Source organism: Mercenaria mercenaria, chromosome 6, assembly GCF_021730395.1.
Source record: "Mercenaria mercenaria strain notata chromosome 6, MADL_Memer_1, whole genome shotgun sequence".
NCBI classification, from domain to species: Eukaryota; Metazoa; Mollusca; class Bivalvia; order Venerida; family Veneridae; genus Mercenaria; species Mercenaria mercenaria.
Window position 1 is genome coordinate 29,353,020 of NC_069366.1, and position 15,314 is coordinate 29,368,333.

Genomic DNA, 15,314 nt, shown 5'->3' on the forward strand with positions numbered 1-15,314 from the left:
GTGGCCGAAATAAAAATTTTCCAACAGTAACATTATATCATTTTAAGAAATTTGTAAAATCTATGGTGACCTAAGTGTAAAAAATAATTTACCTGTTTGCAAAGTGATTTGTGAATTGCTTTGTCAAATTCATTGAAATGTATTTGCATTGCGTTTAAGTAAAAGTTCAGTAAACCATAAAATCCTTACCCAGATGCGAGTATCGACACAATGATTGTTAGTCCTCTTCTTAAAAAAACAAAAAACTTGTGTGTCTCATGATTTATCGTTCATTAAACCTTTGTATATACATGTCTTATTATGGGTCAATTGAACTGGCCTGGTTCAGTTAGGCCATTTCTCTGACCTGTTAAAGGAAGGAGATTGGCATTTTCATTTTTATAGCAGCCTTGACATATTTTGATAGACTAAGACAAACACCATTTTTAGCTTGACTATACGAAGTATAAGGAGAGCTATCCTACTCGACCCGGCGTCAGCGTCTTTCCGCGTCCCCACCTTGGTTAAATTTTTTTTTTTACACTTTCTCTTTTTTCTTCTTATCTCTGTAATTACTTAATGGATTTGATTCAGACTTAAAATAGTTATTCCTCATCATCACCCACATCATCTGACATAAGGGTCATAACTCTGGCACCAATATTTCATGATTTAACTCCCCTTTTCACTTAGATTTTCAGGTTAAAGTTTTGATGCACTTTCACTCTATCTCTGTTATTACTGAATGGATTTGATTCAAAGTTAAAATAATTGTTCAACATCATCACCCACATCATATGACACAAGGTGCATAACTCTGGCACAAATTTTTCATGAATTATTCCCTTTTTTTACTTAGAATTTCAGGTTAAAGTTTTGATGCACTTTCACTCTATCTCTGTTATTACTGAATGGATATGATTCCTACTTAAAATAGTTGTTCAACATCATCACCCACATCATATGACACAAGGTGCATAACTCTGGCACACATTTTTCATGAATTATTCCCCCTTTTTACTTAGAATTTCAACCCGCCCGCTTAACTCAGTAGGTAAGAGCGTTGGTCTACAGATCTCGGGGTCGCGAGTTCGATCCTCGGGCGGGGCGTATGTTCTCCGTGACTATTTGATAAACGACATTGTGTCTGAAATCATTAGTCCTCCACCTCTGATTCATGTGGGGAAGTTGGCAGTTACTTGCGGAGAACAGGTTTGTACTGGTACAGAATCCAGGAATACTGGTTAGGTTAACTACCCGCCGTTACATGACTGAAATACTGTTGAAAAACGGCGTTAAACCCAAAACAAACAAACAAAAACTTAGAATTTCAGGTTAAAGTTTTGATGCACTTTCACTTTATCTCTGTTATTACTGAATGCATTTGATTCAGACTTAAAATAACTGTTCAACATCATCCCCCACATCATATGACACAAGGTGCATGAATTATGCCCCCTTTTACTTAGAATTTAAGGTTAATTTTGATGCATTTTCACTATATCTCAGTTATTACACAATGCATTTGATTCAGACTTGAAGTAGTTGTTTCACATCATCACCAGTTTCCTCAGATGTGCCAGTTTCACTATCCAGCATCGAAATAGTCGAGCGCGCTGTCTCCTGTGACAGCGCTTGTTATTAAACAAACGTATTTTAGCTATTTAGATCTTACAAATAAACAAATACATGTATTCCTGTATTTTCAGACAACACTAGCAAAAATTGTCGCGAAGAGATGCAAAGGCAGATCAAGATTTGTTCAGCTCTCAGCGACATCTTCAGGTGTGAGTGATGTTAAAGAAGTGATCAAGAATGCAAGAAATGACTACAAGATGTTTAAGAAAAGGACTATTCTGTTTCTAGATGAAATTCATAGGTTTAATAAACTTCAGCAGGTAAAAACAGTTTGTTACTGTTGCCTTTTTTTCACTGTACAGCTGACGCCAAAATGCCTACCTCACATTTCAAAAATAGCATCTTCAAAATCAGAAAAATAACGTGTCTCGTTTCAGACTCCATGTATTGGGTATTATCCTCTTTAGCTTTTTTCACACAAATTCTACGAGGTTACCCTCAACAGTCACTTACTGTCTGATTATAACTGGGAGGTCAGAGACAATCTTTTAAAATAACCTATGATACATGATGAAACTGTAAAATGTAAGACTTCTACATACAATTTTAAAAAGAATAAGAGCTGTCACTAATGGTGACAAATTCCCCTGCAGTGCCTTGACCTTTGACCTAGTGACCTTGACCTTTGACCTGGTGACCCCAAAGTCAGTAGGGGTAACGTACTCAATAAGTACTATCAGCATGTGAAGTTTGAAGGTCCTTGGTGCAGTGGTTTGTGAGAAAAGTGTCATGCAAAAAGTTAACATTGTGACGAACGAACTAACAAATGGAGGGACAGTTGAAAACTAATACGCCTCCCTTCGGGAACATAAAAACAATATGATGGATAGTGCATGAAAGTATTTAGACTGACAGTGAAGCTTGCTAGGCTTCCACTGGCCTTGATGTTGTAAGGCAAGTCATTCCAGTAACGAATAGTCCTGGGAAAGAAAAGAGTTCGTGTGGTATTGTGTTTGCAAAAAAAGGGATAAGGTAGTTGAGATTTCTTGACTGAATAAGATGACATGGTCTACAAATATTAGGTTAAAGCTGATTTTGTACAACATGACTTATGGAGCTTGTTTTCTTCTTTGTTCTAGTGTTTGCACTTTGAGAGCTTCTTGACTAGATGTGCCAGATACTGCTAAATAGGGAGTATTGTTTAAAATGTATCTAGCTGCAGCCCTTCGCACCCATTCAGTTTCATATGTTAAATTTTCAGCCATGAATGCCTAATTGTACTGCAAGTCTACAATACTCTGATTGAGTCACATATTATAAATAAACACATATATATATATATATCAAATATAATATTATATGGGTTGTAATAATATGGCTTCTAAAGCTTGCATCGGGACTGTTCAAGTACATCTAATTTCTTTAGTGTTTATATGTGACAATGAGATATTTTTCATTAAGGATGTTTTACAATCACCATAATTGAACATTACATTTTGATTCAGCGGATCGTTAATGGAAAACTTGGTGTATTTACTAGTCTAACCACTAGAATTTTTTCAGAAATGATTTCACTTTAAAGACAAATACTGTTCTTAATTTAAAAAATAGCTTCAAAAAAAAAAAAGTTTCTAGTATCTTTGTTGATCCAAAACCAAAGAAAACATCCATGCAGAATAATTGTAATGTTTAATATTTGAATCTGTGGTTTAAAATTGTTTTTCGCTAGTCAAGTCTGTATCAATTTTTAGCTCATCTGATTTTTGAAAAAAAATGATGAGTTATTGTCATCACTTGAGCGGTTGTCGGCGTCGGCGTCGGCGTCTGCGTCGGCGTTGCCTGGTTAAGTTTTATGTTTAGGTCAGCTTTTCTCCTAAACTATCAAAGCTATTGCTTTGAAACTTGGAAGACTTGTTCACCATCATAAGCTGACCCTGTATAGCAAGAAACATAACTCCATCTTGCTTTTTGCAAGATTTATGGCCCCTTTTGTACTTAGAAAATATCAGATTTCTTGATTAAGTTTTATGTTTAGGTCAACTTTTCTCCTAAACTATCAAAGCTATTGCTTTGAAACTTGGAATACTTGTTCACCATCATAAGCAGACCCTGTACATCAAGAAACATAACTCCATCTTGCTTTTTGCAAGAATTATTGCCCCTTTTGGACTTAGAAAATCTGTTTTCTTGGTTAAGTTTTATGTTTAGGTCAGCTTTTATCCTAAACTATCAAAGCTATTGCTTTAAAACTTGCAACACTTGTTCACCATCATAAGCTGACCCTGTACAGCAAGAAACATAACTCCATCCTGCTTTTTGCAAGATTTATGGCCCCTTTTGGACTTAGAAAATATCAGATTTCATGGTTAAGTTTTATGTTTAGGTCAGCTTTTCTCCTAAACTATCAAAGCTATTGCTTTGAAACTTGCAACACTTGTTCACCATCATAAGCTGACCCTGTACAGCAAGCAACATAACTCCATCCTGCTTTTTGCAATAATTATTGCCCCTTTTGGACTTAGAAAATCATTTTCTTGGTTGAGTATTATGTTTAAGGCAACTTTTCTCATAAACTATCAAAGCTATTGCTTTAAAACTTGCAACAGTTTTTCACAATCATAAGTGGACACTGTACATCAAGAAACATAACTCTATCCTGCTTTTTGCAAGAATGATGGCCCTTTTTAGACTTAGAAAATCATGGGTAGGACAATATTTCTATTATACAAAAAAAATCAGATGAGCGTCAGCACCCGCAAGGCGGTGCTCTTGTTTACTTCACAATTCTAGTGAAAATTATGCTAAAATTTCAGAAAGAAGAATCACACTTGTTTTTTCGCAAAATGAAAATGCTCTAGAGGGCCTCCTCAGAATTTTTTGGGAAGAAAGCACTATTACTTTTTTAGCTCATCTCATTTTTTGAAAAAAAATGATTAGTTATTGTCATCACTTGATCGGCGTTGGCGTCGGCGTTGCCTGGTTAAGTTTTATGTTTAGGTCAGCTTTTCTCCTAAACTATCAAAATTATTGCTTTGAAACTTGCAACACTTGTTCACCATCATAAGCTGACCCTGTACAGCAAGAAATATAACTCCATCCTGCTTTTTGCAAGATTTATGGCCCCTTTTGGACTTAGAAAATATCAGATTTCTTGGTTAAGTTTTATGCTTAGGTCAATCTTTTCTCTTAAACTATCAAAGCTATTGCTTTGAAACTTGCAACACTTGTTCACCATCATAAGCTGACCCTGTACATCAAGAAACATAACTCCATCCTGCTTTTTACAAGAATTATTGCCATTTTTGGACTCAGAAAATCAGTTTTCTTGGTTAAGTTTTATGTTTAGGTCAGCTTTTCTCCTAAACTATCAAAGCTATTGCTTTAAAACTTTTAACACCTGCTCACCATCATAAGCTGACCCTGTACAGAAAGAAACATAACTCCATCCTGCTTTTTGCAAGATTTATTGCACCTTTTGGACTTAGAAAATATCAGATTTCTTGGTTAAGTTTTATGTTTAGGTCAACTTTTTCTCTTAAACTATCAAAGCTATTGCTTTGAAACTTGCAACACTTGTTCACCATCATAAGCTGACCCTGTTTATCAAGAAACATAACTCCATCCTGCTTTTTGCAACAATTATTGCCCCTTTTGGACTTAGAAAATCAGTTTTCTTGGTTGAGTATTATGTTTAAGTCAGCTTTTCTCATAAACTGTCAAAGCTATTGCTTTAAAACTTGGAACAGTTTTTCACCATCATAAGCGAATGCTGTACATCAAGAAACATAACTCTATTCTGCTTTTTGCAAGAATGATGACCCTTTTTAAACTTAGAAAATCATGGGTAGGACAATATTTGTATTATACAAAAAAATCAGATGAGCGTCAGCACCCGCAAGGCGGTGCTCTTGTTTGGTTATAGGAATTGTCGCCGTCCGTCTGTAATAGTTGTTTCTGTTCCGTATAACTTAAACCCCTTGAAAGATTTTCACAGAACTTGGGTCAAATGATCACCTCATCAAGATGATGTGCAGAACTCATGAGTCAGCCATGTCGGCTCAAGATCAAGGTCACAACTCAAGGTCAAAGGTTTGAGCCTTCCATTTTGTGTCCACTCTGTATTTCCTAAAGCCCTTGAAGGATTTTCATGAAACAAAAAATTGGTCAAATAATCACCTCATTAAGACAATGTGCAGCACTCAAGAGTCAGCCATGTGGTGTCAAGATCACAGCTCAAGGTCAAGGTCAAAGGTTTGAGCCTTCCATTTTGTGTCCGCTCTGTATCTCCTAAACCCCTTGAAGGATTTTCATGAAACTTGTGTCAAATGATCACCTCATCAAGACGATATGCTGAACTCAGAGTCAGCCATGTTGGCTCAAGGTCAAGGTCACAACTCTAGGTCAATGCTTTCACCCAATACTTGTTGTGGATTTGCCAATGGCCCATTCAAGTAATATTTCTCTTTTTTTTTCCAGGACAGCCTGTTACCAAATGTTGAAGATGGTACTATAACATTGATTGGAGCAACCACAGAAAACCCTTCATTCCAGGTGAACACAGCTCTCATCAGTCGTTGCAGAGTTGTGGTTCTTGACAAGCTTGATAATGAAGCCATCATGACAATTTTAATGAGAGCTGTGGAAAAACTTCAGCTAAGAGTTGTTGAAACAGATGACGAATGCAATGGAGAAAGTAGTGACAGGTTTAATAGCTGTGTCCTACCTTTTTAGTTGCTGTGTGCTTAGAAAATTTATTTCTTGCTATTGATTGTATAGTATAAGGGGCTTTTATATTCCTTTAGTGAAAAATGGCAATCTTGTTCTTGAAAATGGTTGCCCGTTAGTCAGTTTCAACCCTTTTCCATGTGTGTCTTGTTGGCAAGACAAAGACGAAGAATAGTCTAGCTATTCTACTCGACCTAGCGTGACGTCACACCTTGGTTAAAGTTTTGCATTTAAGTACATACAGCTATTACTTTAAGGCATATAGATTTGAAACTTATTTTTTCTTTTTCTAAATCAGTAACCAACCACACTGGGTCAAGTCCCATAACTCTGACATGTATTTTAGACAAGTTATGTCTCCTTTTGGACTTATAAAATGATGGTTAACATTTTGCATGCAAGTTACTATCTGCAGAACAACTGCAGATATTAAATTGAAACTTCACATGTGCCTTCGGGGTTACAAAACTAATTGATTGCATAAAGTCCCATAACTCTGAAGTACATTTTGGTGCAAGTTACTATTTCCAAAACTAAGGTAAATACTGGATTGAAACTCTGTAGATATTTTAACATTTAGGTATTTGTTTAGGTTGGCGTGGCCCGTATATTTTCCTGTTTCTGGGACAATGATTCAAATAGTTGAGCATTGGCTGTCTTACCGACAGCTCTTGTTTAATTAAATTTGACCTGTTTTCTTCATACCACATTACACTTGAAGAACTTCACATGTTAAACTTAAAAAAAAATCGATCATCTGTGAAATCTGTAGTCCTACAATAGCTGTTTTGCACGAAATTCACGTGGATGTATAATTAACGAATTTCTTTGCGAAATTAGAACATTGATGAATGACTAACTTGAAAAACAGCATAAAGTTATTAAAAACATTGCTGGTTGCATGGCACGACTGAATTAAAGTCAGAGCGAGTGCCCATTTGGGATGTTACACTGCAACAGACGCACAGATGATGTAGCCGGAATTTCATGCAAAATGGCTATTGTGGGACTGTCACATATTGACAAGATGAGCTTTTGTGATCGCCCTTCGTACGTCCACAAAGTTTTGTAAACAAGATAAGAGACCACATTTTGCATTTGATTTTTATCAAACTTGCACACAACTTGTATTGGCATAATATCTTGATTCCTTTTGAAAACTTGCAAGATCCCATCATGGGTTCCATAGTTATTGCCCCTTAAAGGGCCAAAATATGCAGTTTTGGCTTTTGCAGTCATATAGTGACTTCATATACGGTTTGATTTTATAAAAAATTTGCAAAATATCTTTAACAACAATAGATCTTGATGAGTCTGCCAGATCCAGAGTTTTGGCCCCTGATTGACCCCTGAAAGAGCCAGAATATGTTAATATGACAAATTAAAGAGGCATTTTACATTTGATGTTGACCACACTTCCACGCAACTTAAGTCACAATAAGATCTTGGTTCCTTCGAAAACTGGCTAGATTCCATAATGGGTTCTATTTTGGACCTTTCAGCCATATAGAGTTTTCATATATGCTTTGATTTGATGCAAATTTGCACTGAATGTTTATCTTTATGATCTACAAAGTTAGAAACTGGGTCATAGAGGATCAAAAGCTAGGTCACCAGGTCAAATAAAAGGAAAAGCTTGTTAACACCCTAGAGGCCACATTTATGATCTTCATCTTCACGAAACTTGGTCAGAATGTTTATCTATATATATTGATTGGTTATATATTGATAAAAACCTAGGTCACCACTCAAATCAAAGGAAAAGCTTGTTAACACTGTAGAGGCCACATTTATGACCCTATTTTCATGAAACTTGGTCAGAATGTTTATTTTGATGATTCCAAGGCCATGTTTAACAGGTGAGCGATATAGGGTCATCATGACTCTCTTGTTTAAATTAAGCACATGAAGTTCTTCAAGTGTAATATGGTATGAAGAAAACAATTTATTTATGAATTTAAGTTTTTTTTTATAAGAAAATACCCAACACTGTAGTAAAATTATAATCACACTAGAAGTAATTTTCTGCAGAGAAAATTAACAATGATTCAAACGGATCTTCTTTAAACTTTTTTGCAAGTCCAACTCATTGTCTTGTAATATATATAATTTTTTCCTTCACTAATAAGTTTGTTACGACATGTATTCAAAGTCAAACATTTGTGGTCAGGTGAGCAACCTAGGCCGTGTTGTATCGATACATGTCACCAATGATTGTGTCATACACAGTTCATGTACAAAGGTATATAATGATGTTTCAGAGGTGTATCTATAGAAAAAAAGGCATTACAGTATCTCTCAGCTATTTGTGATGGAGATGCTAGAGCTGCCCTGAATGGTCTACAGATGACGGTACAGTCACAACTTCTGAAATCTGACCAATCAGAATCTGTTTTACAACCAAATACATCAGAAAGAAAATCAGGAGAAAATGGGTACAGGAGAACTTGTGTAAAAATCTCTGTTGAGGATGTGAAAGAAGGATTGCAGAGATCACACATTGCATATGATAAAACAGGTAATTTTTTGCTTTAGAAAATGGAGTGCAGGTATTTGGTTTTAATAGTATTATTTGCTAAGATGTTAGGAAAAGAAATATCATGCTCAAGTGTTGCTGACTTTTCCAGCAGAAAAAGAAAAAGATGTGTCTCCCCATAGGTTTGGAACTCTTCCCCCCCCCCCCCCCCCACCCCTCACCTTCCATCAGATGCTGAAAAGTTGCTATATAAGCTAAGATTGTTACTGAGACTTAAAACGCAAACAAAAAAAGCAGACAAACTTGTAGGATTTTACTAAAATTGTCTTAGAAAAATCAGAGCAAATCTTCTTTGGGTCTTTTTCAAAAGTTCTTCAAATTGGCAGAATGACTTTTGCAGGTCATTAGCTGTCTTAATAAAGAATCAGTCTTGTCCAGACTTCTCTGAAATTACTGAACAGATTTCAATAAAACTTGGTGTAATAGTAAATTTTCAGAATTCTGTCAGTGTGCCTGTCAAATATACATAATATACGTCTGAAACCACAGACTGGATTTCAAGTATACTTCCTATAAAATTTTAGTACCAAGTTTAAGCATATTTTGTATAGTCCTTGATCCTTTTATTCACAGTCTGCCTGCTTAGCTCAGTAGGGGGAGTGCAGGTCTATGGATAGTGAGGTAGAAAGTTTGAGCCCCGGGTAATGCGTATGTTCACCATGAGAATTGATAAAAAGACATTGTGTCTGCAATCATTGGTTCTCCACCTCTTATTTATGTAGGGAAGTTGGTAATTACTTGTTGAGAACAGGTTAGTACTGGTACAGAATCGAGGAACACTGGTTAGATTACCTCCAACATGAAATAACTGTAATACTGTTGAAAAATGCTCTAATTTAATAAAAAATAAAACCGTTTATTTAGATGGTGGGGTATGTGGAGACAGGTGCTTTTACCAAAAACAATCACTAGTTCGAATCTAGGTGATGACAGATCAAACCTGTATTCTTGACTGTCTGTTTTTTAAAGGAGAGGAACATTACAACATTATATCAGCTTTACACAAGTCTATGCGGGGATCAGATGATAGTGCTGCCCTCTACTGGCTGGCCAGGATGATGGAAGGGGGAGAAGAAATATTGTATATAGCAAGACGGTTAATAGAATTTGCTAGTGAAGATGTAGGTATGGCAAGTACAGTTTTACATTTTTGAATATTCATATTTTGTATTTATCATAGATGTTTAGGCTTTTATCCAAGATATTTAAAAAAAATGATGACAAGATGGGAATGAGACATCCATTACCCGCTTACCTCCCCTGAAACTTTCAGTGTAATGTTGATTTTGTATTTTATCACTGATTTGTCCATAGATGTGAAGCTGCACCATTATATCTAGCTTTTTCGGTACAGTGCTGAAGTGACAGCTACTGATAATCCTATTGTATGCAACTATGCATTAAATGTTGTCAGTGCTGGTCGCTTGCCATTTTTAGCTCAACTATTCGAAGAATAGAGGACCTGTCCTACTCGCCCTGGCATCGGCGTTAGCATGAGCGTGTGCGTGAGCGTCACCAAATGTTAAAGTTTGCGTACCACCACAAATATTTTCAAAGTCCATTGAGATATTGCTTTGATATTTTGCATACTTGTTAACCATCATGACCCCAGTCTGTAAAAAAGAGGAGGCAACTCTATCAAGCATTTTGACTGAATTATGGCCCCTTTTTGACTTGGAATAAATGTTAAAGTTTGCGTACCACCCCAAATATTTTCAAAGTCCATTGAGATATTGCTTTGATATTTTGCATACTTGTTTACCATCATGACCCCAGTCTGTAAAAAGAAGGAGGCAACTCTTTTAAGCATTTTGACTGAATTATGGGCCCCTTTTCGGCTTAGAATAAATGTTAAAGTTCGCGTACCACCCCAAATATTTTCAAAGTCCATTGAGATATTGCTTTGATATTTTGCATACTTGTTTACCATCATGACCCCAGTCTGTAAAAAGAAGGAGGCAACTCTTTTAAGCATTTTGACTGGATTATGGCCCCTTTTCGACTTAGAATAAATGTTAAAGTTCGCGTACCACCCCAAATAGTTTCAAAGTCCATTGAGATATTGCTTTGATATTTTGCATACTTGTTTACCATCATGACCCCAGTCTGTAAAAAGGAGGAGGCAACTCTATCAAGCATTTTGACTGAATTATGGCCCCTTTTCGACTTAGAATATGCTTATTGTAATGTTATAGTTTTACTCATAGCTTATATTATACTATCAAGCACTGAGAATAGTCGAGCGCGCTGTCCACTGACAGCTCTTGTTATCTAAATAATGGAGGACTGGTGGCAGATGGGGACCAGAGTGTAAATTATTAATATCAGTCAGTTAGTATAGTATACTGCATAAAGTAAGCTTCTGCAATGCAAAATTTGCATTGACTAGAAAATTACTATTTTCCAAAGTTGAAAGATCCTTGTTTGTTAGAATCTGTATTAAATCCATATGTACAGATGTTAAACCTAATCATGCTGGACACGATTGATTCTGCCTTTGCCGCCAGTGCAGATCTTGATCAGCCTACTTATCTGTGCAGTCTGATCAAGATCTGCACTGTTGGCCTTTGATCTCCATCACACTAAGTACGTAGAATCATTATAAGATCCTCACACAGAATTTTTCAAATGAGGGCATTTGACCAGTTTTGGTTTTCACTTTTCAGGTTTAGCTGACCCTCAAGCATTGATGTTAGCAGTGTCTACCTACCAGGCTTGTCATTTCATAGGAAGACCAGAATGTGAGGTAATTCAGCCTTTCTTCATATGGGACTGACAGGGTCATGAACTGGGACATAGCCACTGCAAAAAGCTGTGACGACACATATGTGCATGCACACATAATGGGGTTCAGTACAGCATGTTGCTCAGAAAAAATATGCAGCTTTGGTGTATTTTGACAAATACTTGAATTGCAATGTAACCAATTTTGAAACAATTTAATAATAAGCCTGCATGGCCGGGTGGTTAAAGTTGCTGACGTCACTTGTCCCTCATGGATGTGGTTTCGAGCCTAGCTCGGGACGTAGAATTCATGTTAGGAAGCCATCCAACTGGCTTACAGAAGGTCGGTGGTTCTACCAAGTTACCTGCACTTGATGAAATAATGCACAAGAGGGGCACCTGGTGTCTTCCTCCACCATCAAAAAAACAAAACAAAAAAGGATGTAATAGACCCATGATGTTTGTGATAATGGACCCAATAGATTGCTAAACTTTAACACATTTAATGATTATTAACGTATCAAATCATGCTTTTGAAAGTATTGTACAGGCCTGGGTCATTGGGCCTAAAAGTCGCTATGCTGGTAATGGAACAATACTCAAATCTCTAATCTCTCTCGGAATGTTGCTCTTGCATGGACTTATTCAAAGATAATGCTGGCAAATAATCTTGTTTTCAGCATGAAGAACTGATATGAATTAGATATTCTTTTGTATTTAATATCAGATTTGTAAAAAATAAATTTTAAGGTCTTGATTTAACTCGGGGTTGAATATATGGCTTCGGACTAGTTGTGGTGCTGGATCTCCTTTGATCTAGAACTGCGCAGGTTTGGTATTTCTGATCTTGTTCAAGCAACATTGTACATTTACACATTAATTACATGTACTTTTCAGAAACCTCTAGCTGAGTGTGTGATTTACCTGTCTAGAGCTCCAAAGTCAATCGAGGCATATAATGCTTACAGTAAGGCAAAAGCTTGTGTGCAGAATCATCAAGGCCCTCTTCCTGGAGTACCTTTACATTTGAGAAACGCTCCGACAAAACTTATGAAAAATATTGGTAAGAAACATAGTTTGATATTTTATATTGGCATAAGTATTGCATCATACTTGAGTGGAGGCCTCATTATAATTAGCATTGTTTGTATCGAAGAAATAAATAAAGTATACAAAATCAGCTTATAGTTGAATTGCTATATTTCAGGGTATGGAAAGGTTTCAAATTATCCAGCACATAAATCAATGCTTCATTTCTTAATTTCATGTTAACCTGCCTGATGAGCTCAATAATGGAGAGCTTAGATCTACTGGTCTTGGGGTCGTAAGTTTAATACACGGGCAGCGCATATGTTCTATGTGATGATTTGATAAAAGAGTTTGTGCGGGAAATCATTTATACTCCACCCGTGATTCATGTGAGAAAGTTTGCAGTTTGTTACAGAAAACAGGTTTGTACTGGCGCAGAATCCAGGAACACTGGTTAGGTTAACTGCCAGCCTTTATATAATTGCAATACTGTTGAAAAACAGCATTAAACCCAAAACAAACAATGTCATGTTATGAAAAGTCCTACAAGTTTTCTAGCACATAAGTCTGTGCTTCATTTCTTAATATCTGATTTTGTGAAAGGCTTAAACTTATCCAGCACATAAATTAGCACATTATTTACTTACCAAAATCAGGTTATGGGAAAGGCTACAAGTTATCCAGCTCATAATTGAACTCTTAATTTATCATTTCATGTTATGAGAAAGGCTACAAGTTTTCCAGCACATAAATCAGCACTTAATTTATCAATATAAGGTTACGAAAAAGGCTACAAGTTTTCCAGCACATAAATCAGCACTTAATTTATCAATATCAGGTTACGAGAAAGGCTACAAGTTTTCCAGCACATAAATCAGCACTTAATTTATCAATATCAGGTTACGAGAAAGGCTACAAGTTTTCCAGCACATAAATCAGCACTTAATTTATCAATATCAGGTTACGAGAAAGGCTACAAGTTTTCCAGCACATAAATCGGCACTTAATTTATCAATATCAGGTTATGAGAAAGGCAATACGTTTTCCAGCACATCAGTCATTTTCAGGATATGAGAATAAGTGCTAATAGAGTCCTACATGAGGAGTCAAACATTGTTTTAATTTTGTATTGCTGACAAACATACTTTTGATTTCTGTATTTCAGGTTATGGGAAGGGATACAAATACAACCCAGCACATAAAGGACCAGTGGAGCAAGAATATTTCCCAGAATGTTTAGCTGGAACTAACTTCTTTAAATGAAGCCTTATGTACATGGAGAACCTTTAAAAATAACAATTATTATTGTATCAAATTTTTATTAGCCCACCATCATCAGATGGTGGGCTATTAAAATCACTCTGCGTCCGTGGTCCGTCCGTCCATCATTCCGTCCGTCCGTGCGTCCGTCCGTTAACAATTTCTCGTTATCGCATCTCCTCAGAAACTACTGGGAGGATTTTGACCAAACTTTGTCAGAATGATGTATTGGTACCCTAAAGTCTGTTCCATTCCAAAGGTTTACCCCAACTTTGGAGTCATATGACAAAACTACGACAATTACCGGCAAAGTAAACATGGTTTGATAAACTAAAAAAAAGTCACCCTCGAGAAATTTAACGATTTTTTTCTGCTTTGCCAAATATCCAAATAAATGACAAATTTATATTTTCAACGGCAGTCTCCCATTGTAATTTCTTGTCGCCATTGGAGTTTGCTCTCTAAATTTGAAGTATTGAGGGAAAATTCTCGTGAATTTTATCGGGAGCGACTCAAAACTCATTTCGTTCACAATTCCCTACAAGTGAATGCATGAGTGAAATGAAATTTTGTGTTTAAAAAACATGTTATTTAGATCTAGAAAAAATGTAAATTGACTCACTTTTAACCTATCAAAGTTGTAAACACTCCAAAATTCTTCCAAGTCTTCAATAGCTCTATCCAATCCTCAATGAATCAGTTGTAAACAAACAAGCTCTTTTACACATCGATGAAATTCAGGCATCAATCGCACCATGCCCTTGAAACGATGACTTGTTCAATTTAACATCATTTCCAAACGCATGGTTCAAAGATAACCTGTATTTTAGCATCCTTAATGAAGTATTTACAGTCCGCCACATATCCAATTTCTTTCACAATGAACACAATATTCACCCTATCGAGTCCCGGTTGTGTATGCTTCTTTTTCTTTGAAAGAAACTTATGACGTATGAGATAAATGACGTAGTATTGCTGGCACTATGCAGATTTATATGAGGCGCACAAGGGAAAATTTACATAGGTGTACAATCAGCCGATAGAAGATAGAAATCTTGACGTGTGTTATGCTACACACTGGTTATTCGGGTACCTACTCGTGTGAGCGATACCGCCCTCGTGTGATTAATGTACATGTTGGTGAACAGGAAATTCACACCTATGACAGGTAATTATTCCGTATTTTACTGAAGATTTGAAAAGGTTTAGTATTAAATGTGTAAGATCATACCTTAACTATATCCATGTCAAATATCTATCTCATATGATCTGAATAACTGTGAAAAAAATACGGTTTTTGTCGGGGAAATAAAGATATTTTAAGGCGATGGTGAAAGCGAAATCGGATCGTGAACCCATTCTCTGTTTTTATTAAATTATTATTATTATCTTTATTATGCCAGATTTACATTTGACTTAAATAACTGGTAAAAAGTCCAGAGAGCAGTCATAGAACGTAAAATATTGTTATTCATAACCGCCG

The 15,314-nt window shown here is 36.1% G+C and overlaps 1 protein-coding gene across 2 annotated transcripts in view; it reads left to right on the forward strand.

The window, feature by feature from the left end:
• The window catches only part of LOC123549302 (ATPase WRNIP1-like), a 16,352-nt gene extending 1,323 nt beyond the window's left edge, over nt 1-15,029 (forward strand). Inside the window, exons 2-8 of one of the 2 annotated variants that reach the window (XM_045337274.2) lie at nt 1,689-1,877; nt 6,034-6,260; nt 8,544-8,800; nt 9,788-9,943; nt 11,485-11,564; nt 12,440-12,605; nt 13,737-15,029. In XM_045337274.2, coding sequence (XP_045193209.2) covers nt 1,689-1,877; nt 6,034-6,260; nt 8,544-8,800; nt 9,788-9,943; nt 11,485-11,564; nt 12,440-12,605; nt 13,737-13,834 — 1,173 coding nt within the window. In that variant the 3' untranslated portion in view covers nt 13,835-15,029. Of the gene's footprint in view, nt 1-1,688; nt 1,878-6,033; nt 6,261-8,543; nt 8,801-9,787; nt 9,944-11,484; nt 11,565-12,439; nt 12,606-13,736 lie in introns of those variants that run through there. The other variant, XR_006686027.2, reaches the window with a different exon arrangement.
• Nucleotides 15,030-15,314: the final 285 nt, after the last annotated feature.